This window comes from Crocodylus siamensis, chromosome 11, assembly GCF_052110815.1.
Source record: "Crocodylus siamensis isolate JL-2025a chromosome 11, ASM5211081v1, whole genome shotgun sequence".
NCBI lineage: Eukaryota > Metazoa > Chordata > Crocodylia > Crocodylidae > Crocodylus > Crocodylus siamensis.
This window is the reverse complement of record NC_143405.1, coordinates 22,046,104-22,069,907: the sequence shown is the minus strand read 5'-3', so window position 1 is coordinate 22,069,907 and position 23,804 is coordinate 22,046,104. Positions and strand designations below refer to the sequence as shown.

At 45.8% G+C, this 23,804-nt stretch overlaps 1 protein-coding gene across 10 annotated transcripts in view; it reads left to right on the top strand.

The window, feature by feature from the left end:
- The window catches only part of DOCK3 (dedicator of cytokinesis 3), a 632,225-nt gene that overhangs the window by 427,193 nt on the left and 181,228 nt on the right, over positions 1-23,804 (top strand). For all 10 annotated transcript variants that reach the window (XM_090021446.1, XM_090021452.1, XM_090021451.1 and 7 more), the window contains exon 12: positions 2,843-2,990. In XM_090021446.1, coding sequence (XP_089877572.1) covers positions 2,843-2,990 — 148 coding nt within the window. The remainder of the gene's footprint in view (positions 1-2,842; positions 2,991-23,804) is intronic.

Genomic DNA, 23,804 nt, shown 5'->3' with positions numbered 1-23,804 from the left:
ATTACCTCAAAATGAATTTAAAATGTTGCTTTTTAAACATTGCTTGGACTGAATTAACAATACGATGAGTTTAACCAGTTAAGAAGCTTAGGCATGGACCCTGATTTTTGGCTGAGACAAATTCAAATATAGTAATGGAAATGGATATTAATACAACTTAGAAATTATTAACCATGAGATTTTTCTTGATCTCGAGCAGGAGAATTCGGTAATACTCTGTTTGAAATAAAAGATATGAGGGTTCTCATGCAGCCTTTTTAACTTTGAATAGAAGACAGGGTATGGAAATAAAGTCAATTTGCTGAAGATGTCAGTGTACCTAGTCATGTACAAATTTCTAAATAATTTGCTGAATAAATGGAAATGCCTCTTTTTCCACTGCTTACCCAACAACAGGCAATTTACTGCTGCTTTTCAACTTAGAGGCTATGTACAAACATTCAGGGAAGTTAGGGGGATATTAGATAACATTAAAAATGGCCACCTGATTAAGTTAGTTCCCCCAGGTGTGGACCTTACACTAGTTAGGTCAAGATAAGGGTGAGCTATACCATCCAGGTACACCTAACTTAGATTGGGTTGGCCATTTTTAGACGATCTAACTGTCCTCTTTCTCTACAGTTCCCAACACAGCCCCAGGGCTGGAAAAGCTCAGGTGCCAGCCCCACCTCCAGGGCTGCACATTTTTCCCTTGGCACCAGGCTATTTTTGGCATCCAGGCTCCTCTACCCCCATCCCCAAAGAGTAGGCCTGTGCGAAGCAGCTAGTATTCACTTTGGATTCGAATTCAGATGATCCAGGGGTCAGTGATTCAATCTGGTGATTGGAATCACTGTCCCAAATCTATTTGGCCAAATCTGATCCTGAATCTCCGAATCAACCAGGCCCATCTCCTGCAGCCCAGCAATGGATGCCCTGCCCACACCAGCTCCCACACTTGGGGGGAAAAAAAAGGTGGGAGCAGGCAGGGGCTGGGGGCTGGCAGGAGTCCCCCCGTGGTCCCCTTCCCCCCTCCTCCCCTTGCCCCCACCCCTAGTACTTATCAACTCAGAGTTGGCTGCAGCTCCCTGCTGCAGCCACTGGGGACTGCCTGAATCATCAAAGCTCTCCAAATCTTTTCTGAAGATTCGGAGAGCTTTGAATAGATTTGGACCTTTTAATTGGTCCGCTGATTCAATTCTGATTTGGAGATTCAGCCACCGAATCAGGCCGAATCTCCTCTGAATCAAATCACCACCCAAAGTTTCGCACCGTCCTACCAAACAGATAATGCCTGCCCCTGCAGATCAGCCAGCACCTCCCCCCCATCCTGCAAGCTGCTTCTGGAGCCAATTTTACCAGCATTCACCAGTGTCAGGAGCCAAGGAAATAAGTTGGGGTAGGGGGAGGGGTGGGCACAATGGTGGAGGTTGGTTTATCCTGTGGAGGTTGTTTGTCTGGGGTTGTGGGGGTTGGGAGGCTAAACACAGCCCCAGGTCCTGGGGAGAGAGAGCTCCATGGACTTTGTGAGCCCCCTCTGTTCCCACCAAACCCTCCCAGACCCACCAAACCCCCACGGACTCTGCCTGCCCTCCTGATCCACCCATGGACACTGCTTGGTTCCCTGCAGACCCGGCTTGCTCCCCCACCATTCCTTCTTGCACACCTCACCTGCTTTCCTGACCCTCTCACCCATGGACCCTACTTCCCCCCCCCATGCAAGCCCACCCTCTAGCCTCTCCCATCCCAACTTACCTTAGATCAGGAGGCCATTTTTAACCCAATCTAACCTCCCCCTAACCTCCCCAAATGTCTGTACACACAGTATTGACAGAGGAATAAATCTCATAGTAGGGATGCATTTAACCAGCATCAAGAAGTTAGGAGATAGTTCATTATTAGTTTTGATCTTTTATTTAAGAAGTTGCTAAAGTAGTATTTCTTGTATTTATGCAGAATATAATATTTTATTGCAAGATTTTTTTCAGATTTTTTTTAAACTCAACTCTCACTGGGACAATCAGTTAATCAGAATAATAGGCTATCTGCTGAGTTCTTTCAGATACAAGAATTTTACGTAATAGTGGGCAGCACAATACTTTTCAATGTTTCCAGGTTTTGAGTTGTTCAGTCACTTTGAGGCCTAACCACTATTTCTGAAACATGGATGAATAGTGCTTGTTGGAGTATATGTGCAGTTAAATTGTGTTTGACACAACTTTTAGTTTTAGTGAGCAACAGATATTATTCTTAATGCTCATACAATGTAAATGAAGCCATAGATTTGTTATGTTTTTCTGAGTAATAATAAAAATCCTTAAATTTGCAAGAGCATTTTAAGGATCAGTTCTTCATTCTCTGAATCCAGTGCCATACACTTGTATAAAAACGGTCCCTCTAACTCAGGCTTATAAATATTGCTACAAGGTATGCTTTAGTTAAACCTGAATTTGTTAAACATCTTTTAAAAAATTACAGGAATAAATACTGTGGCTTGAGTTATGTAAGAAATCAGACCAGATCATAATAGTGTATTCTGATGTTGAAAACTATTAGTTCATTAAAAAAATGACACAAATATTTGAAAAGTATTCAATTGAAATAGTTTCCTTTTTCAAAATGTTCCCTTGTGTGTTGGAAAGAAAACTGACAACCATTGGCACCATAATACATTTAATATACGTTCTTTTATATGAAATGATATATAATATAATATGAGAGGAGGGAGTTGGAAATATATGGAAACATGTTCGCAGTGGTTTGTATTTTATAAATGTATGCATAGACACACACACAAAGACAACAGAAAGATAGTAGAGGGAATGGCTAAACTTGACTTTCTAACTACTGTTATCTGTTTAAGGTCGCATGCTGCTAAATGATTCGAAAAAGGGTCCCCCACATCTCCATTACCGTCGCCCCTATGGCTGTGCAGTATTGAGCATCATGGATGTACTTCAGTCCATCTCTGAACTGAAAGAAGAAAAGGATTTTGTTCTGAAAGTTTACACGTGAGTAATTCCAGAAGGGGAAAGAAATCACATGTGCATTGTGTATTCTATAGTTTATTACTATATAATTTCATTGGAACCACAAGTCAGAAACCAAACAGTGAGCTCTGAATTCCATGGGAAAGATTTGTAGTTTTTTATGAATCCCTTTCTTTATCAGGTTTCTACAGCCTTCCTTCTTGTGTAAAAAGTAATAATGTACTAACACTTTCAGGAATGTATAAAATGTGTGCCTCCTGTATTGATGAGCTCTCTGACCTTCTAAACCAGGGGTCAGCCACCTATGGCCTGCAGGTTGGATCTAGCCCGAGGCACTTGATCTGGCCTGTAAACATGGAGTTCAAGGACTTTGGCAGCAGTTTCTCTCCCTGTGTTTCAGTGGGGAAAAGCAGTAGTGGTGGCAGCTGAGTCCTAGCACTTTCCCTTCCACCACCTCTTACCCAACCTGGGTCAGTCTAGCCCTCAGCCTTAAAAAGTTCCCAACCTCTGTTCTAAACCATTTGCTTTGAGTTGCTAATACTAATGCACAGGTCAAAAAGCAAATGTGCTTTTGGGATGTATCAGTAGACGCACAGGACAAGATTGTGCCTCTCTACGTAGCACTGGTTAGGCCTTATCTAGAGTTTTATGTGCAGTTTTGGGCTCCACATTTTAAAGTGGACATGGAGAAGTGGCAGATTGAGGTGTTGTGTCTTGTGGCTTTGTCAGGGTTGACTGTGTAAAATGATGATGAAATCCCAGATGACCCCAGGGATGCCATTATTGTGACAATCTTCAAGAAAGGAGATAGGTCCTACTGTAGAAATTACAGCGGGATCGCCTTGCTGTCTACCACAGACAAGATCATTGTGAGAACCCTCTTGAACGGTCTTCTTCCATTGAAGAGCTCCACCCAGAATGTCAGTATGGGTTGAGGGCATCAAGAGACTCAACCGATATGACCTTCACTGCTCGCCAGCTTCAGGAAAAATGCCAGGAACAACATAAACCTCTCTACATGGCCTTCTTTGACCTCATGAAAAACTTTGACACTATCAACCAAAAAGCTCTTGGTTGGAGGATCCTTCTGAAATACGGTTGCCCACTGAAATTCATCACCATTCTTCACCCACTCTATGACAGTATGCAAGTAGTGATTCTCAGTAACGATTCTATCCCAGATCCCTTTAAAGGTAAGTTGGGAGTTTAAACAAAGCTGTATCATTCCTCCAACACTCTTCTTGATATTTCTTTCCACAATGCTACAGCTGACCACCAACGGGCTTCCACTTGGAGTGCAACTAAACCACCAAATAGATGGTAAGCTGTTTCATCTCAGCTGACTCCAAGCCAAAACCAAGACCACCCAACTTCAGTCATCAACCTACAGTATCATAGATGCTGTGAGCTCACTTGGATGATGCTGTGTGTTTACTTGGAAACAGATCTTCAAGCAATTTTTTTACCTCTTTACCATGCATACAAGAAAATGGGACTGAAACTTAACATTCAGATGACTAAGGTCCTCCATCAAGAAGCTCTTAATAAGCAGTCCGCAGCTCTGGTAATTCAAATACATGATCAGATTTTTGGAGAACACTGAGTATTTCCTGTACCTCAGAAGCCCTCTCTTGCAGAAGGCTGACATCAGTGAAAAAATCCAACGCTGCCTCAAGTGTGCAACTGCAGTCTTCAAACGCCTGAGGAAATGGGTATTTGAAGATCATGACATCAAATCTGAAATCAAGCTCATCGTTTATCAAGCAATTGTGATCCTTACCTTACCGTATGGAGATCAGACATGGACAACATACAGGAGACACCTCAAATCGCTGGTGAAGTACCATCAGCACTGCCTGCAAAAGATTGTTTGAATTCAGTGGGAAGACAGACACTCCAATATTAGTTCCCTCTCACAAGCAAACAACATGAGCATCAAGGCAATGATCATCTGACATTAACTTCATTGGGCTGGCCACATCATCCAGAGGTCTGAATCCAGAATCCCAAAGCAAGTTTTATTCTGCCAGCTCAGTCAAGGTGCACACTCAAGGGGACAGCAGAGAAAGTGATTCAAGAACATCCTCAAGGCCAACTTAGAAAAATGCAACATTGACATCAATTCATGGGACACTATTGTCCAGGACTGCCCCAAATGAAGGAAGTGTCTGCTGCAAGGATCTTAGTACTTTGAAACCTTATGATATTAACAGGAGATGGAAAGCTGGAGCAGCAGAAACAGCATGTTGTGGACCAAACCAAAAATCCAGACCACCCACCCCACATGGAAACACATGCCCAAGTTACAGTAGAACCAGTCAATCCTGGATTGATCTTGTCAGCCATCTTCATACGCACAGATAAAGCAATCACGGAAGACAATCATCCTCAACTGTGAGGGATTGCCAAAGAATTTTTATAGGATGGTTTGAATACAGATGATCCTGCCTCAGACAGGGGGTTGGACTAGATGACTTCCAGAGGTCCCTTCCAGGTCTTTTTTCTATGATTTATGATATAACAGCATGAAAAGGTCAATAAAGTTTCTGTAGTTCAATCAAGTTCATGGATTTATGTTCCATTTTCAACTGAATATGAATGTGTAGCTTACTTTTAATTTTAGCATCAGTGGCATCAACTGCCTTTGCTCAAACTGAATCTGCCAAATTTTTCAAGCTGCATTGAAATTGTCTGTTTGGCTTCCATTCACAACTGCTTACAGAGGCTGGCTGCTTTATTGGATCAGTATTGCTTTCTGACGGTTAATTAAATAGAGAACATTGGCAGTTATTCCCTCTGTGTGCTGGCTTTGTTCATAGACTATCACTGTGCACAGGAGGTCCATGAGCAGTCTGTCTTCATCTTTGAAGGATGCTAATCAAGCTGTTGAATTAATACCCCCAAACACCTTGCCCAAGGCTTTTTTCTTCCTCAGCATTCCTACTGATATTGCCTCCAGTTCAGATTCTCTTTTATAATGGTATCTGAGTGACAGACCTTTTGAAAACATCCTGGCTGGTTTAATTACCTTAAAAGCAACCGTGAGCTGCTCTTTCGCCTCTGATAGACTGTTTTGCAACAGCAAGGATTTGTATTTAGGTCTTGCTCTTCCACACATTTACAGTCTGAAATATTTATAATTTAAAAATGTAAACATCTCAGATGTTCAAGGTTGAAGCTGCTTTGTTGTTTAGGGACATTAATAGAGATTAAAATATATGTTTAGTTTGGAGTTTATGGCTTGAAGTTCTGTTTATTTTCAAAATAATTTGTCTGCAGTTCTGGATGTCTTTAGTTGATTTGTGTGGGATTTAAATATACATGTATTAGTCTATATTGTCTATACAACACACTAACTGTTGTAAAAGGGCCATGCTGAAACAAGCTGTAGGAAGAAAGATGGATGCTATGCAGGGTAAGCTATTTGGGTGTCACATTAAGTAAGGCGTTTTTAGCGTTTTTAGATGCGAGACATCCCTTGATAGACTCGAGGTACCCCTTGGAAATAGTCACCTCTTCGTTTTAATGCTGTTTTGTTTTTTACTACAGAAAACAGAATTTTTTTTGTTGCAAAGAACTCAGAAAGACCACAGCCAGTCAGAATGTTTTTAGCAATATGGATTTTTATTTTAAATCTCTGGGTTCATCTTGTGAATCATATTTACACACCTAGAAGTGTATAGCACCCTGTGGTACCCTTGAAAGGACCATAAGGCACTCTGATTGAGAAACACTGGTTTAAGAGCTGATGCTTCTGCAGCATCTGCTAAAAAAGTATTTGCAGTCTTAACATTTATTCTGTATAATTGGGCCTATGAATCTATTAAGTAAATGCACATCAGTTATCAATGTCATGATTACCTTAAATAGCAAAACATGAAATAATGTGCAATAGCTCATAGTACATTCCATATTAATAGATCCCTGCCCTTTTCAGTCAGTTGTCCATGCTTTTCAAATACATGCTGTTTAGATCCAGTTTTATGTGCTCAGGACAAAAAGGAGTGTGGCTGCACTACTAGCGAACAGCCACATTCTTAAAAGGTATTATACTTGTAATTCAGGTAGGCACCTAAATATCTTGGAAATCTGGCCCTGTGTATTTATGATGGCATGAGGTAGCCTTAAGAGCCACAATATAATTTTAAATGTTTTGCTAGGCTGTGTCAGGAAATTGTCTACCTATTTAAAAGTTGTAAATTCGAAAAGAAATCAGATTTGAAGATAAAAAAATCAAGTCTTTTTCTTCAGTTGGCAAAGAGACCACCACAGGGTGAAGTATCCTTTCTCTTAAAAAGTATTGGGGTTTAGAATATAAACTATCACATGCAGAATGACACACTATTTGAAGTAATCTTTGAAAGTGACACCAGTTGGTGGTCTGTGAGTTGTTTTTGGGTTTCTTTTTAAACTACCGTATAATACTTAAGAGAAAACAAGTATAGAAGTTAAAGGTGAGATACAGTAACATTCAGTATGGTACTTTTTTCTAGGCCAATTCAGGTTTTCTTGTATCATTTAATTTATGCTTTTTAATGTACCATATCTGAGTTGTTATATGCATCATAATATCCAATGCTTTCATTCCTCCTGTGAGCTATATATCCTGTTTCTTTTGCATCTAAATTTTACATAATCTGTAACACATTTATATTCTTTCCATAGTAACTCAAAAAGAAATACTACATTTCAACTGCTGGAGCAAAATGCTTGTAGTTGCATACCATTGCCTTGCCAGTCATAATGTCGCATGTTATGTTGCTCTTGTTGCAAAAAAAAAAAAAAAAAAAGCCATTAGCATGCTGCATTGAATTTATAACAGTGTTCCCTGTAAGTCAAGGGAAGTGATTTTTCCATTGTGTTCAGCCCTAGTGTGGGTTCACCTAGACTACTGGGTCCAGTTTGGGGCACCTCACTTCAAGAAAGATGTAGATAAATTGGAACGAGTCCAGAAGAGAGCAACAAAAATTATTATAGGTCTAGGAAACATTATTTACAATGAAAGGTTAGAAGAACTGGGATTATTTAGTCTGAAAAAGAGAAGATTGAGGGGGTATTTGATAAAGTCTTCACATCTCTGAAGGGTGATTACAAGGAGATTTCATAGACATTAGGGCTGGAAGGGATCTCGCAAAATGATCAGGTCCAGCCCCCTGCCCAAGGGGCAGGAAGTCAGCTTGGGTCAAATGATCCCAGCAAGATAGACATCCAAGTGTTTCTTAAAAATGTCGAGACTAGGTGCTTACACCACTTCTGGGAGGGGAGTCTATTCCAGGCTCTGGGGACTTGGACGGTAAATAAGTTTTTTCTTACGTCCCACCTAAAACGGTCTTCCAGGAGTTTGTGACCATTGGACCTTGTCTTTCCTTGGGGTGCCCTGGTGAACAGATGTTCTCCCAGTTCCTGATGCACACCCCTTATGTACTTATAGGCTGCTAAGTCCCCCCTGAGCCTTCGCTTCTCCAGGATGAAGAGTCCCATGCCTCTCAGCCTCTCCTCATAAGGCCTGTTCTTTTGTCCTTTAATCATGTTCATAGCTGTCCTCTGGACTCTCTCAAGCTTCTCCACATCCTGTCTAAAGTGTGGAGCCCAGAACTGGATGCAGTACTCTAGCTGCAGCCTCACCAAGGCCAAGTAAAGCAGGAGGATGACTTCCTGAGTCTTGCTTGTGATGCATCAGTAGATGCAAGCCAGGGTTTTGTTTGCTTTGCTGGCTGTGGCATCACATTGGTATGGATGAGAATAAACTATTCTTTGAGCCCCACTAGGCATTCAGGTAAAGGCATGATAGAATTTGACATGTGATCCACACTGTCATGCCTCCTGCTATGCCATGCATGCATGGCAGAAGGCATGATAGTGGGATCCAGCATCAGATCCAGTCATACCTTATTGCCAGTGCAGGAGGAGTCCAGGATCACAATAGAAGGCAGTCAGGTTGTTCTGGCATGACTTGCACTTGTTGAATCCATGTTGACTATTGATTATCACCTTCTCCTCCAATGGTGCAGACAGAAGTGACAATTTTCACCCAATCTGGCCACAGAAAGCAGTTTATAGCTGTGACCAAACACAAGTGCACAGCTGCTGGCAGCTTAAATACTGGTCAGCTGGGTGAAAATGTGAACCCTCATTGCATGAGGGGTCAGATGAAGACTTTCAAAACAGAGTATCTTCCGTAACTTCTGTCTGTGCTGCCTCCCAGCTCAAAGCTGTTTTCAGAATGGGAGTGGGGAAAGGAAGTGGAGGGAGTTTGGTCTGGGGGGAGTTCAGCCTCTGTTGGAGGGTGGGGTGGGTGTACTGGAGCCCTCCTGAGGAGGGGAGACTCTAATTCACCAACCTCACCCTCCAGATCTGGCTGGGGAACCCCTAAAATAAGCTCCCTCTGCTCCCTTTCCCCCCTCCCATTCTGAAAACTGCAGCCTTGCAGGGAGGAGGGGTGGTTGCTAGGGGAAGCCAGTTACAGGCTCCCAGCCAGAAGCTAGATTCCCCTCCCTCCTGGAACCAACAGTGAACCTGTGTTTGTTTGGTGGGGAGGAGAGGGACGTTGTAACTCAGAGCACTTCCTGCAAAGCGTTCTCCATTACAATGGGGAGTTGCACATCTGTCTGCACTCCAAGTGCTTAGAAATGGATTCCTTAAGGGGCCTGATCCATGATTTTTCTAGGGATTGAGGTGAAGCTGACTGGTCTGTAGTTCCCCAGATTCTCTTCCTTCCCTTTCTTAAAGATGGGTGCTATATTTGCCCTTTTCCAATTGACCAGGACCTCTCCCAATCACCACAAGTTTTCAAAGATAATGGTCAGTGGCTCTGTAAGCACACCAACCAGCTTCTTCAGCACCTTTGAGTGCATCCTATCCGGCCCCGCGGACTTGTACACATCCAGCCTTTCCACATCATCTGTCACTAGATTGCCCCCATTCAGTAAGAGACCCACACTTGTTTTGATCTTCCTCTTGTTGCTGACATACTTGTAAAAAACCCTTGTTACCCTTCATCTTCCTTGCTAGCTGCAACTACAGTTGCACTGTGGCCTTCTTGCTTTCATCCGTGAATACCTGAGCAGTAATCTTATACTCCTCCCTAGTTGTTTGTCCAAGGTTCCACTTCTTGTAAACTTCCTCTTTGTGTTTTAGCTAACTGAAGAGTTCCCTGCTAAGCCAAGCTGGTCTTCTGCCATACTTGCTAGTCTTCCTATGCACTGGGATGGTTTGTTCCTGTGCCCTCAGTAAGGCTTGTTTAAAGTGCAACCAGCTGTCCTGGACTCCTTTCCCCCTCAGACTGGCCTCCCAGAAGACTCTGCTCATCAGTTCCCTGAGAGAATCAAAGTCTGCTTTTCTGAAGTCCAGGGTCCTTACTCTTCTGCTGTCCTTCCTTCCTTTCTTCAAATTTCTGACCTCAATCATCCTGCGGTTGCTGCTGCCAAAGTTGCCATCCACTGCTACATTCCCGACCAGTTCTTCCCTGTTTGTGAGCAGCAGATCAAGAAGCGCACAGCACCTAGTCAGCCTCCAACATTTGCAGCAGACAGTTGTCCCCAACACTCTTCAAAAACTTTCTTGATTGTCTGCATGCTGCTATATTGCTTCCCCAGCAGATATCGGGATGATTGAAGTCCCCCATGAGAACTAGCGCCTGTGATCTGGAAACCTGTGCTAGCTGTATGAAAAAAGTATCATCCATTTCATCTTCCTGGTCTGGTGGTCTGTAGCAGACACCCACCATAACATCACCTTTGTTGCTTTCCCCTCTGACCCTAACCCAGAGACTCTTAACAGACCTATCTCCATTTTCATACTGGAGCTCTGAGCAATCATACAGCTCTTTTACATAAAGTGCAACTCCTCCTCCTCTGCTCGTCCTTCCTGAACACTTAATATCCATCCATGACAGTACTCCAGTCATGGGAGCTCCCACCAAGTGTCTGGTATTGCAGTCACATCATAGTTCTGTGACTGCAAGGACTCCCAATTCTTCCTGCCTGTTTCTCAGGCAAGGGACAGACATTACACATAAAACAATTTAAGTGATCAGAAATTGGTTTAAACCTGTAACGGAACAGACATTCAGTGCATATAAACGAGTTTCAAAATGACTGAAACTGGTTTGAGATAAACCTGTTGAATGTAGTATCAGATTTAAGTGACTTGGCTCAAACCAGTTTATGCAATGTCTGTCCCAGACCACTTGCTGGTTTAAGATAAACCAGACACCCACAGCATCCTGGCATGTGCTCTGGGCAGAGCAGGGCTGACCCTATCCCTCTGCTCTGTAGCCAGAACAGGGACCAGCCCTAGCAGAGACACTGGCTGGCATGGCCCCATTAAGGCAAAGTGGGCAAGGAGGGGGTTAATTCTTCCTTCCTCCCCGCCCGCCCTGCAACTGGGGTCAGTTTGCCAGAGGGGAGGAGGCTGCAGTAGGATCCCCTGGAGCTGACAGACCCCAGCTGTAGGAAACGGAGGCAGGGAGGAATTAACCATTCTCCCTGCCCCCTTCACCTTAACGGGGTCATTCTGGGTAGGCTGTCCTGCAGAGTTGGCAGGGGGGCTCTGTGGTGGGCCAGTAGGGAGTGCTCCTGTGCTGAGCCACCCACCTCACTGCACCCAACCACCTTTCAGGCTCCGAGTGCCTCCCTGGGGGTACCTCATGTCTGGCTGACCCTCTTCCTGGAGCACACCCGCTAGGCTGGGGGTAACACTGCCACCACCCAGAGTCTGGAATGCTTGTGGACCTGCACCCTCTGGGAAACACAGGCCTTGTAGTCCTTGAGAATACTTGACCCACTGCAAAAACCTGGGGTACTACCCTCAGTCTAAAGCACAAATAATGGTCTTCCTTAGTCAGCCGAACCAAGGGGACCCCAAGGTATAATCTAGACCCTCTCCCAATAAGTCTCCCATGCAAGGTGCAAAGGAGAACTTTATTAGTTACCAGGAATAGGTTTGGAATAGGGTACAGGGTAGAGCAATATCAGAGAAATCCCTTAGAGCAAAGTGGCACAGTAACCTTTGATCACGCATCTGAATTACTGCAAGCTATAGATATAGTTAGATCTTGGATAGCCTACTCACAAGTATCATCCAAAGGCAGGTGGAGATTCCCTCTAGAGGCAGGCAGTTCATTGATCATGAGTTCCAAGAGAAAGAGCGAGTTTCAGATGGTCCAGCTTCTCTCTGTGAGTTGTCTTCATGGCTATGCTTCCTCCTCCTGGGCAGTCCTTGACTTAGATAGACCTTATGACCTCATTTACCTGATCCAAAGAAGGCCAGCAACTGTTGGCTGCCAGCCAACCAATTTGAAACGCATCACTGGTTGCCAGGTAGACTGTCAGGGTCTTTAGCTCCTTCCCAGTCATGATGGCATTGCTTAGAACAATAGGGAGCTTAAGCCCCCTGCACAGGTATGTGATGCCAGTCATGTAGACAGAGGGAGCAGGTTCCCCCACCAGCTCAGGAATGTATCCAGCTCAGGTTACAACTCAGGGTCAAAGGTGTTTGCCCTCTGCAGTGACCATGGTAACCAAATTGTCAGATAGCAGAGTTCTGGGGAGAGACAGAGATGGTATTCTGCCACAGGCTCTGTTCCATTGGGGGGGTGGGGGAACTCTTCCCCCTCCACCTCCTCCTAGGGTGGGGAGGGGGACTCTGTGAGGCAATGGACAGGGACTCTTCTTCTTCCTTGTCCTTTTCCCCCCCGTCGCTGTAAGTGCAGAGCTGCAGGCACAGCATAGAGCTGCGATAGAGGCAGCCAGCATTGTGGTAGGGGCGAGAAGCACAGCCCTGCACAGCTTGCCCAGCCACTTCTATCCCCATGACTCCATGCTATGCCTGCAGCTCTGCATTCACACAAAGAAGCCCTGTGCTAGACTGTAGGGAGGCAGAGGGCAGGGCTCCCTCCACTCCTGGCAGAGTGCAGGGCCCCGCACAGTGGGGACTGGGGGAAGCAGCTGGCTCCAGTACGGGGCCTCCCACGCTGTAAGGGCTGGAGCTGCAGGCTCAGGGAGTAAAGCCACGGGGATAAGGCAGGCTCCGCCCCCTCCCCCTGCGCAGCACTGGCCGGAGTTGCGCCTGTGCTGGGCGTGAGCACTCTGACCTCCTCACCTGTTGGTGCTGCAAACAGTGGGGACTGCATGTCATGGGGGGAGTGTGTGGGGTTCCTGCTCCTGCTGCCCCCCTGGGGGGAGGAGGAAGAGTGGGAAGAATTCCTCCAGCATGGAACAGAGCCTCCCCCTGCCCTGTGGGGGGACGAGTGGGAGGGGAAGAGTCCCCCTCTGGGGGTCGGCAGCATCCCATAGAGTTCTACCTCCCCACCCCACAGCAATGGGGGAGAAGCAGGGGGAAGAGTCCCCCTCTGGGGCCAGGCAGCCTCACAGAGCCCCTCTCCCCACCCCACTGTAGGGGAGGGAGGAGGAGGGAGAAGAGTGCCCCCAGCACCAAACAGGGGCCCCTTCCTGGCCCCACAGTGGTGGGGAAGAGGAAGGAGAGGGAAGAGTTCCCCTCTGGGGCTGGCCAGCCCTGTGTGTCCAGATTGCTGTCAGGGAGCCGCTGGGGTGGGCTTGCTGGGACCTGGCCATGCCCCCACTCCTCAACTCAACTTCCCTGTGGAAAGGAGGGTGCTCTAGCACCCCCAGGCTTCTGGCTTGAGCACTAGGCATGTGCTGAATGTCTATCCACTTGCAAACTGGTTCACTCTCTGCAGGTTAGACTAACCTGCAAACACTGAATCAATCAATATGTAGTGGGTAAAAAGAAGGTACCAGGTAATGTGGGGCCTCTGCAAGGCATACTAGGAAATCTGGTCGTCGCACCAGACAACAAAGCTGACCTATTTAACAATTTATTTGCCTCCATTTTCCAAGCAGGGACTGGGTCACCACTCCCCCACCCCCCGCACCAGAACCCCTGTAAGTCCCAGAGGAGGCACACCCAGGCCTAGGGTCAGTGAGGATCTAGTCAGGGAACTTCTGGAGGGACTGGATGTATTTAAATCAGCTGGTCCTGATGATCTGCACCCCAGAGTGCTGAGGGAATTAGCAGAGGTAATTGTGGGACCCCTGGCATGGCTTTATGAGTACTCACGATGCTCTGGTGTGGTGCCAGAGGACTGGAAAAGGGCCAATGTGGTTGCCATTTTCAAAAAAGGGAGGAAGGAGGACCCGGGAAATCTTCCTAAGCCAGTTTGTCTTACCTCGATCTTGGGCAAGCTTTTTGAGAGAATTATCCTGGTGCACGTCCACGAGGGGCCAGCAAGGGAGATTATACTTAGGAGCAACCAACACAGGTTCATTAGAGGAAGGTCCTGTCAGACCAACCTGGTGGCCTGCTATGACCAGGTCACAAAATCCTTAGATGCAGGGGTAGCAGTGGATATAGTCTTTCTGGACTTTAAGAAGGCCTTTGGCACTGTCTTTCACCCCATTCTCATTAAAAAACTAGGGGACTGTGGCATCGACACCTCCACAGTCAGTTGGGTCACTAACTGGCTGGAGGGCCGCGACCAGAGAGTGGTAGTGGACGGGTCCTATTTGACCTGGAGGGATGTGGGCAGTGGGGTCCTGCAGGGCTTGGTCCTTGGGCCTGCACTATTCAACATCTTCACAAGCGACTTAGACGAGGGGGTAAAAAGCACTCTGTTCAAATTCACAGACAACACTAAGATGTCGGGGGAAGTGGGCATGCTAGACAGGAGGAATAGGCTGCAATCAGACCTAGACAGGTTACAGGGGTGGGCGGATGAGAACAGGATGGGATTCAACACTGGCAAGTGCACGGTGATACACATGGGGGGGAAGAACCAGCAACATACCTACAGGCTGGGGAACTCCCTTCTCATCAGTGCAGAGGCAGAAAAGGATCTTGGAGTCATTATTGACTGCAAGATGAACATGGGCCAGCAGTGTGGGGATGCAGTCAGGAAGGCCAACCGTACTTTGTCATGCATCCACAGATGCATCTCAAGCAGGTCTAAGGAGGTGATCCTCCCCCTCTGTGCAACACTGGTCAGGCCACAGCTGGAGTACTGTGTCCGGTTCTGGGCGCCGCACTTCAAGAGGAATGTGGACAACATGGAGAGGGTCCAGAGGAGGCCACTCGCATGATCAGGGGGCAGCAGGGCAGGCCCTTTGAGGACAGGCTGCGGGACCTGAACCTATTCAGCCTCCACAAGAGAAGGCTGAGGGGGGATCTAGTGGCCTGTTACAAACTAGTCGAGGGACCAACAGGCATTGGGGGAGTCCCTGTTCCCCTGAGCACTACCAGGAGTGACAGAAAAAACAGTCACAAGCTGGCAGAGGATAGATTCAGGCTAGATATCAGGAGGCGCTACTTCACTGTCAGGGCGGCTAGGATCTGGAACCAATTTCCAAGTGAAGTGGTGCTGGCTCCTACCCTGGGGGTCTTTAAAAGGAGGCTGGATGAACACCTTGCCAGGGTCGTTTGACCCCAGTACTCTTTCCTGCCATGGCAGGGGGTTGGACGTGATGATCTGCCCAGGTCCTTTCCAACCCTACTAACTATAAAACTATAATTCAGGCCCAGGCTTTTTGAATGTCTGTCCCTAGCTCCAGGCTCCATTCATTTGTGTACAGACACCTGAGGTAACTAGCTGATTAGCCTACTTTCTCAGGAAAAATGAGAAGGCCTCCTCTGTTGCCCCCTTCTGCTTGTGCTTCTTCAAGGTCACCCAATTCCCCACTTACCTCAAGGCTTTTGTCTCCATCCCCCAGTGAACCGAGTTTAAAACCCTCCTCCCTAGTTTAGCAAGCCTGTCTGTGAAAATTTTCTTCCCTCTTTCTCAGGTGGATCCTGTCTTTTCCTAGCAGTCCTTCTTGGAACAACATTCTGTGGTTAAAGAAGCCAAAGCCCTGCTGGCAACACCATCTGCACAGCCATGCATTGATCTGCAGGATGCATCCGCTCCTGCCTGGGCCCTTCTCCTTGACTGGAATGATCAAGGAGAACACCACCTGAGACCCTGTTCTTTTCAACCTTGCACCCAGAGCCTAGTAGTCACTTTTGATCTGCTCAGGGTCTCCCCTAGCAATATCATTGTTGTCCACATGGAGAAGTAGTGTGGGGTAGTAATCAGACAGCTTGATGAGTCTTGGTAACCTCTCCGTGACATCTGAGATCCAGGCTCTGGGCAAGCAACAGAACTCCCAAGACAACAGGTCAGATCGGCAGATGGATGCCTCCATCTCCCGCAGAAAGGAGTCTCCAACCACCACCATGTGTCACTTCCTCTGGTTGGCAGTGGTCTCAGTCCCCCCAACCTTGGGGGGATGCCTTGCCTGACCTCGCTTCTTCCACCAATGAAATATGCTCTTCCTCCTCTGTTGCTAGGGCTCTGTGTCTCTTCTTCCAGCAAACCACTGCAGGTGGGGATGAACATTTCTGCTTGCTGCCAGAGGTCACAAGCTTCCAGCTTCCACCTTCCTGGGAGTCCATATCTTCCTTCTCTAGCACTGTCTCTGGCAGTCCTTCCTCTGCAGTCCTAGAGGTCTCCTCTGACATGGAATCGATGAACTCCTCATGGTGAAGGATGCTTCAGAGCCTTGCCACCTCCTCCTGTAGCTCTCTTGCCTGCTCCCAGAGGGACAATGCCAAGAGGCATCACTCACATCTCACGCAGTCTCCCACCTGGCTGGCACTGGAAGGAACCTGCAAGCCTCAGTCTCCATGGTGCCAAACCAGGAGCTGGGTGGAAGCCTTGATAGTGAGTGGTCCTGCCTGGACAGACACCACACAAGTGCAAGCAAAGGAAAAGCTGGCAGTAACAATGGCTTTAGCATTATGATGTCCTCCAGCTATCTCTCTGGGTCTCTTAAATCTGCCTCCTCTCTTTCTGCCACTCTTTCCAAGCAGACCTTCCTTAGCAAATTCTCCTGTAAGCTGGCCTGTTTGCTGCTGTTTGGTCCTGTAAGGTTCCCTTTTCCCTGCTAACCCGCTTGCTCTCACCTGGGTAAACTCTCTGGAGAACTCCCCAATTGCTCTGGACTCTAGTTAAACAAGGGGCTTAAGTATTGGTCTAACTACTAAATATACACAGGTTATATACTCTTATTTTAGGAAAGAGCTTACCTTAAAGGCTCCCCTGCAGAGTGGGGGACATCATAATGCCAGAGCCATTGTTACTGACAGCTTTTCCTTTGGTTGTACTTTTGTGGTGTCTGTCCAGGCTGGACCCAATGATCTGTAAGGTCCCTTCCAGCCCCTAACAACTATGAAACTGGCATGAAACACCTGTTTTGCATTAACATTTATCTGATGCACAAGTGATTTCTCCAATATGTGACTGGCATAAATTGCTATCAATACAGAATGTTATGATGGCAGTAGTGGTGGCCCATCTATGTCATTGCATATAGAAGTATTTCTATAGCTAGGTGATAGACTAGCAAAAGTAGAGCTTTCAGAGAGTCTTCACAGTCAGTTCAATACACTTTCATGCACTCAGCTTCTTGAAAAATGAAGGAAACTATATTTAATGCCAACCTGATCTTCAGTTGTGTTCAAATATATATACACACACACTGTACATAGATACATACATACTAGGCCTGTGCGAAGCAGCTAGTATTCACTTCGGATTCAGCCAGTTCAGGGGATGGTGATTCGATTTGGTGATTCAAATGACTGTCTTGATTCGATTCGGCCAAATTTGATTTGGAGATTTGGCTGCTGCTCCAAATCAGCCAGGCCAGGCCCATCCCCTGCCCTCTCTCCCAGCCCTGCAATGGCTGCCCAGCAAGGAACCCAGCACTTGTTTGAAAAAAAAAAAGCCCTAACTCAACAGCTGCTGCCAGGCACAAGCCCTCCAAAGCCCCAAGGCCACCGCAGGAGCGGTGAATCCTAGGCCTTTTCTTGTTTCTTTGTTCCTTAAAGGGCCAGAGCTGGCCTGGGTGGGGCACCCATGGGGGGCTGGAGGAGCAGGGTGGGGGTTGAGGGGCTTGTACAGAGCCCCCCATGCAGCATGGGGCAGTGGGGGGCAGTGGGTAACCCCTCCTCCCCACCTGGCAGCATCTGATGAGCACCAAGGCTTTTTTTTAAAGTACTGAGCTGGGGAGGGCATAGCAGCCATGGGGGGGACTGGGAGAGCAGGCGGGGAGCAGGGGGGTGGTCAGTGGGGCTGGCAGGAGTACCCCCATGGTCTCCTCCCTCTGCCCCACCACTCCTCTCCCACCCCTAGTATTTACCAGCTCGGAGTTGGCTGCAGCTCCCTGCTGCAGCCACCAGGTACTGCCCAAATCATCAAAGCTCTCCAAATCTTTTCTGAAGCTTTGTATCAATTCGGGCCTTTTAATTGGTCAATTCAGATTCAGAGATTCGGTTACCAAATTGGGCTGAATCTCCTCCAAATAGAATCACCACTGGAAGCTTTGAACAGCCCTAATACATACTCACGTGTGCGCGCGCGCACACACACACACACACGCGCACACCCCTCCCACTACACCAACTCTCTTTTATATGCTTTCTCCTCAACAGAATACAACCTCAAGTAAACCTCAAGTAATTCTGTCTGGGCCCGACATTCAGAAAAGTACCTATAGTGTTGAATTCTTCATAAAGAGAGAAAGGCCCAGTGGATTCTTGAGAATTTATTTTAGTGGCATAAATGTGAAGATCTATTACCAACCCTCTGAATTATCCATTGTTATTTTTTATTGTGTTAAGGGTAGGAACAGATGTTGCATTTGTCCCTGGATAAGTTGTGTCTGTGTTTGTCTGGGAATAAAAATATCCCAGGGCTGATGTCGCTCTTCTAATCACAATTTAATGAGCAGCTGACTACAGTGCTGCTTTTCTGCCAGTGATTCAATTATACAATCCTGGGATAACTGTACAGACATACTTTGCAATATATGGAGATACATTTTACTACCTTTTATGCAGGGAACTTTTTTTAGGATTTATCCTGGGACAGCAGATTGAAGTTTGTATGATTGTACAATAAAATGATTTATCCCAGAATACTGTGAAGTCTGTTTGCATCCTAAAGGAATTTTAGTGCAGCCAATTTACTAAACTTACAGGATAATGTCCATTTTGTTTCCTGCCATTTGATTGGGTTAGTATTATAGTGTTTATAGTACAATATCAGAGAGTGCAAGTGTTGGTGTTCCTCTGAAAAATCATTTCCTTTAATGGTGAAAGGCCTAAGAATCCTAACCAGCAGCCTAATGAAAAATGTGCCATATTGTCCTGATTATAGATTATAAATTTATATTACAAATATTATATAAGTCAACCTCATGTGTTCAGGTTCAGTTTTAAGAAAAACAGTTTTTCACCTGAAGATAAGTCAATAACAGCAGATAAAGTCCTTGAATTGCTATTGCTCTTACAAAATCAACACAGGAGAATCAAATAATCAAGAAAAGGATCCAGAGGCAAATGCATTAAAAATACTAAAATTGAAAGAAGCATCCTCTGCACCAAACATAATTTTGTCCAAGGCTCACCATATTGTTAACCTAAAATTCCATGCTGGTACATGTCCAGGCAAATATTTTTTGTTTTTACTAAAACAAAGACTGGAGGCCATAATTGAAAGGTCAGACTTGAATTGCAGTTTTGAGTCCAAACTTCACATGATATACAGAACTAAAACCCTGGATCCAAACAGCCCTAGTTTTAGGGGTTCACAATCTCGATTTACCAATTTTTTTAAAGTTTTCCATATGGTTTCGTAGCAGCTCACTTTGTGGGCTGTTTTCTAGCTCTGTGGTTCCAGTGATGGTATGCCTTAAAACTGGGGACCCAAGATTTTCTAACATCCTGCCTCAGCTTATCTCGGGGCTTTTAAGACATCTGAATATCTACCCTGCCTGCCTCCCACTCCCCTGGAGAAGAGTGGGAAGGTTCCTAGAAACTGCAGGCAGTAGTAATCTGGATACCCCAGCCATTGCAGCACTTCCCTGCACAAACTGATTTTGTTGTGTAAGGTCACCTACCCTGGCACAATGGTGGCAGAACAGGTCGCCCTGGGTAGGGACAGACATTACACATAAACTAGTTTAAGTGATCAGAAACTTGATTAAACCTGTAACAGAACAGATATTCAGTGCATGTAAACCAGTTTGAAAATGGCTGAAACCTGTTTGAGACTAACCTGCAAAGATTGAATTAATTCAGGCTCAGGCTTTTTGAAGGTCTGTCCCTAGTCTGTATGCTGCACACTTGAGGGCAGTGACCTCATAATAGCTGGCCCTTAAGGGTATTATATTGGGTGTTCTGCTGCCCTTAAAAGTGCCATGTGGGTCATCTGCTCCATTGTCACCATGCAGCATAGATGATCCTGCCCAGCACCCATCCACACCTGGCTGGCTCTTAAGGTGCCATATAAGCCCATTTGCTCTGTACATTAATAACATATTGTTTTGATTACAAGGCAACTCCACATATAAATTAACTGTGTTTTTTATTATTTTTTTGAGGGAAGAAAAGTGTGTTATAATCAAAATAATGTGGTAGTGACAAGGGAAGTGTAGATGATCTAATCTGGGAGTGGCTAACCTGCAGCATGTGTGCCATAGCTGGTACAGGTAGCCTCTGTGTGTGGCATATGGCAGACTGGGTTGGAAATAGACAACACAGTAACAGATCAGGCAGGGAGCAGAAAGCATATCAACCAACTGGACAGGAAAGGGGGATTGGAGTCGTACTCAGGGGAGATGTGGCACACCTACCAAAAAGGTTGGGCCCCACTGATCCTAGTAGGGACACTGCTGAGGGCACTCCACTCCCCTGCAACCACTTTGAAAATACCATATTTACTCATATCCAAGACAAGCCTTCCCCCCCACCATTCTCTTCAGCACCTCCCCCCTCCTGACCACTGCTGCTTACCCTGGCTTTTGACTCCAGCTCCAGCCTCACTCCAGCCCATGGCATGGAACACATGCTGATTGTCTTGGTGGTGGCAGCCTTGGCCCTGACTCTGGCCCTTGGACAAGCAGCAAGGGGGAGACCAGGCTACTTGATTCTGCTGCCCCCTGCACTGCTGCTGCCCTCTGTTGCTGCTTGCCCTGTCACAGTGGTGCAGGGGACAGATTTAACATGACCATCCAACAGTTAGATCCTATACCTGGAAAACTGTAACAATTTTCCAAATTTTCCATGTATATAATTTAATTATTGCGGAATCATCTTGGATTCAAGTACATGGATATGGTATGCTGGTAAAGACACTCCAGAGCATCTTCCCTCCTCCCTACTCCCTGTATTTGCTCTTGAGATCTGGCTCTGCCATGCTTGAGAGCAATACTGGGGAGAAAATCAAAGAAGCTTCACCAATATATTTCTGAGTTTGGAGCATGTAAGGAGTAGGGCATACTCAGAAATGTCTCTTCCAGGACATGCTACACCATGATGTATTCATAATCCATGTCATGTAATTCTGTTTATAGGTACATCATGTTCCATTTTAAAATTAGTCCGTTTTCTTGTCCCCACTCTCCCTATTGGAAGCTGTTCCAGAACCTCACTGGTCTGGTGATAAGGAACATTCTTCTGATTCCAATTCTGAAATAATTCATATCTAATTCATAGTTCTTGCTCTGACAAGTAGCTTTTTCCTATTCTCTCTATGGTGTATTTACAGAAAGCCAACCATATCCCCTACCTTTTGTTAGGCTAAGTACACAGTCTTGTTTTCCTGTATTTCTATAAGTCAAGCTCTATACTCACTTTGAGACCTTTGAATTGTTACTAAAGGAAATGACAGTCCAACATGAGCTTTTAAAGAAACCTCCACTTTTATGGGGAAATGGGAGTTGCAAGGAAGAAATTGAAGGGAGCCTAGAGAGGAGAAGAAGGAAGGACGAAATATATACAAGAAGGAAATAATTGTACTTGTTTTCCATTTTTGCTGAGTCGTGTGGTAAACATGATGAATGAAGAATAAGAATATGATTAACCACCTACCTGACAGAAATGGAAAGCCAACAGAAATGGAAAGCCATTGCATTTTACAGAACACAAGTAAACCTTGCTGCATCCATTCACACCCATAAACAGGAAAATAACATTCTGTAGGCTTCAAGGCTAGCCATCATAATAATGCATTTCAGTAGTTCAGTTAAGAGCAGACAGTGACATGGATGATTCTGGCCACTCCCTTTCATTAAAGAAAAGAACTGCTTTGTAGGAGACCTGACATGAAGAGATCCCCATGAGTACAGAAATGTGGTGGCGTGGATGCAGTGGTAACATTAATTGCACCACTCATCCTGTCCCCTAGACCCATGGGGAGCTCAGTGGGCCAGATGATAATGCCCTGCACTATGGATTTAGCTCAGAGACTGGTCCCGTGTTCTGGATCTGGCCTACAGATTGATCCTGTGCCACTCATCTGGCCTGCAAAATAGTTCCGTGTGCTGAATCTGGCTCACAGACCAACTTCTCTTCCTAGATCCATCCTGCAGGGAAGATTTCAAAAGCTGCTGTGGGAAACATTAAGTGCTCATCTGTGGCTTTGTTGTGAGCTCAGTCTGACTAAATCTCTCTGGCCCTCAGGTTTTACGCACATAATTTTCTGAAATGTTTATCAGTACTAGCTTCTGCTTCACTTCACCTGTAACTAACAGAAAGCAGATGGCCACAGCCAAAGGGCCTCTGACTTAGGTAGGTTCCCAGGAACTGAAAGTGGGACTCTCACAGGAATGCCACTCTTTTTTGCTACCTATCTTATCTTGTACACCAGCCAAAAATTGCACATAACCACCAAAATGCACCTTGAGAAATCTCTACTCTTCTCAACTGTATGGCTATGTCTGTACTATAATCCAAAAGTGTAATTTCAGTTCATGTAGTTTTTCCTGAGCTAGCTTTAACTCAGCGAGCTTGAGTACAAATGTCAGTGTAGTTGTGGCAGCAGAGCCCCAATGGGCTCTAAGCAGGCTTATGCAGTTAAGGCTGTAAACAGACGACACATTTGAGGTTGTCCTGATTGTCCCAAGTTTTGATGCTGATCCAGCACATGCAGCCCGGTAAGGCAGGCTCTGCCCAAGAAAAGTGGTTAGCCTATCTTTTTTTACCCCCTGGAGCCGGCCTACCTGCTTGAGCTGTGTGGGGGCCTGGTGCTTCCCTCTGCGGCTGCGGTGCCCCCCGGGACCGCCCAAGCCAGGTGCCTGCTGCTGCCGGGGGGGGCGGCCACTACCACAGAGGGAAGCACCAGCCCCCCGCAGCCCAGGGACTGCTCTGCCCACTAGCAGCTTGCCCTCTCCTCCCTGCCAGAGAGGCAGGTAAGTCAGAGGGGTGTGTACTCGACACAGAGGCTTAATCAGCCCTAAATTTGAAGTAGTGTTTTTTAAAACCCACTACTTCAATTTAGGGCCCCAGTTTCATCTACATGCCCCAGGAAATTAAGACAAATAAGCTTGGCTGGTAGTGTATCTCAATAAGTAAGGAATAACTAGGAACCTCCTGCCTGGATGAATCAAAACTAATATTCCTCTTTGAAGGAAGAACCTTATTTCTTTAATATCATGCCCACTTCACAGGGAAAATGAACTCATTCATTGGCGGAGTGAGGTAAAACTTAGTCCTCCCATCATTAATTGGTTCCACAATAGTCTACTCTACAATTTCCCACCTTTTGTTTTCTTTTCTTAGGTAAAAAGCCAATTCCACAGATTTTGTTCAAGGTGCTTCATAGAAAAGGCAAAAAAATTTTTAAGCAGCTTTATTATGTTAAAGTTTATGGTTTTATTCCAATAGCAAGACATAATGGTGTTAAGAGCCAGAAGTATATCACTCAGCTCCATGAAAAATGTCATTAAAAGAATCTTCAAAAAAGGTGATTTGTATATTAGAAAAGAACTTCCTGCCAAC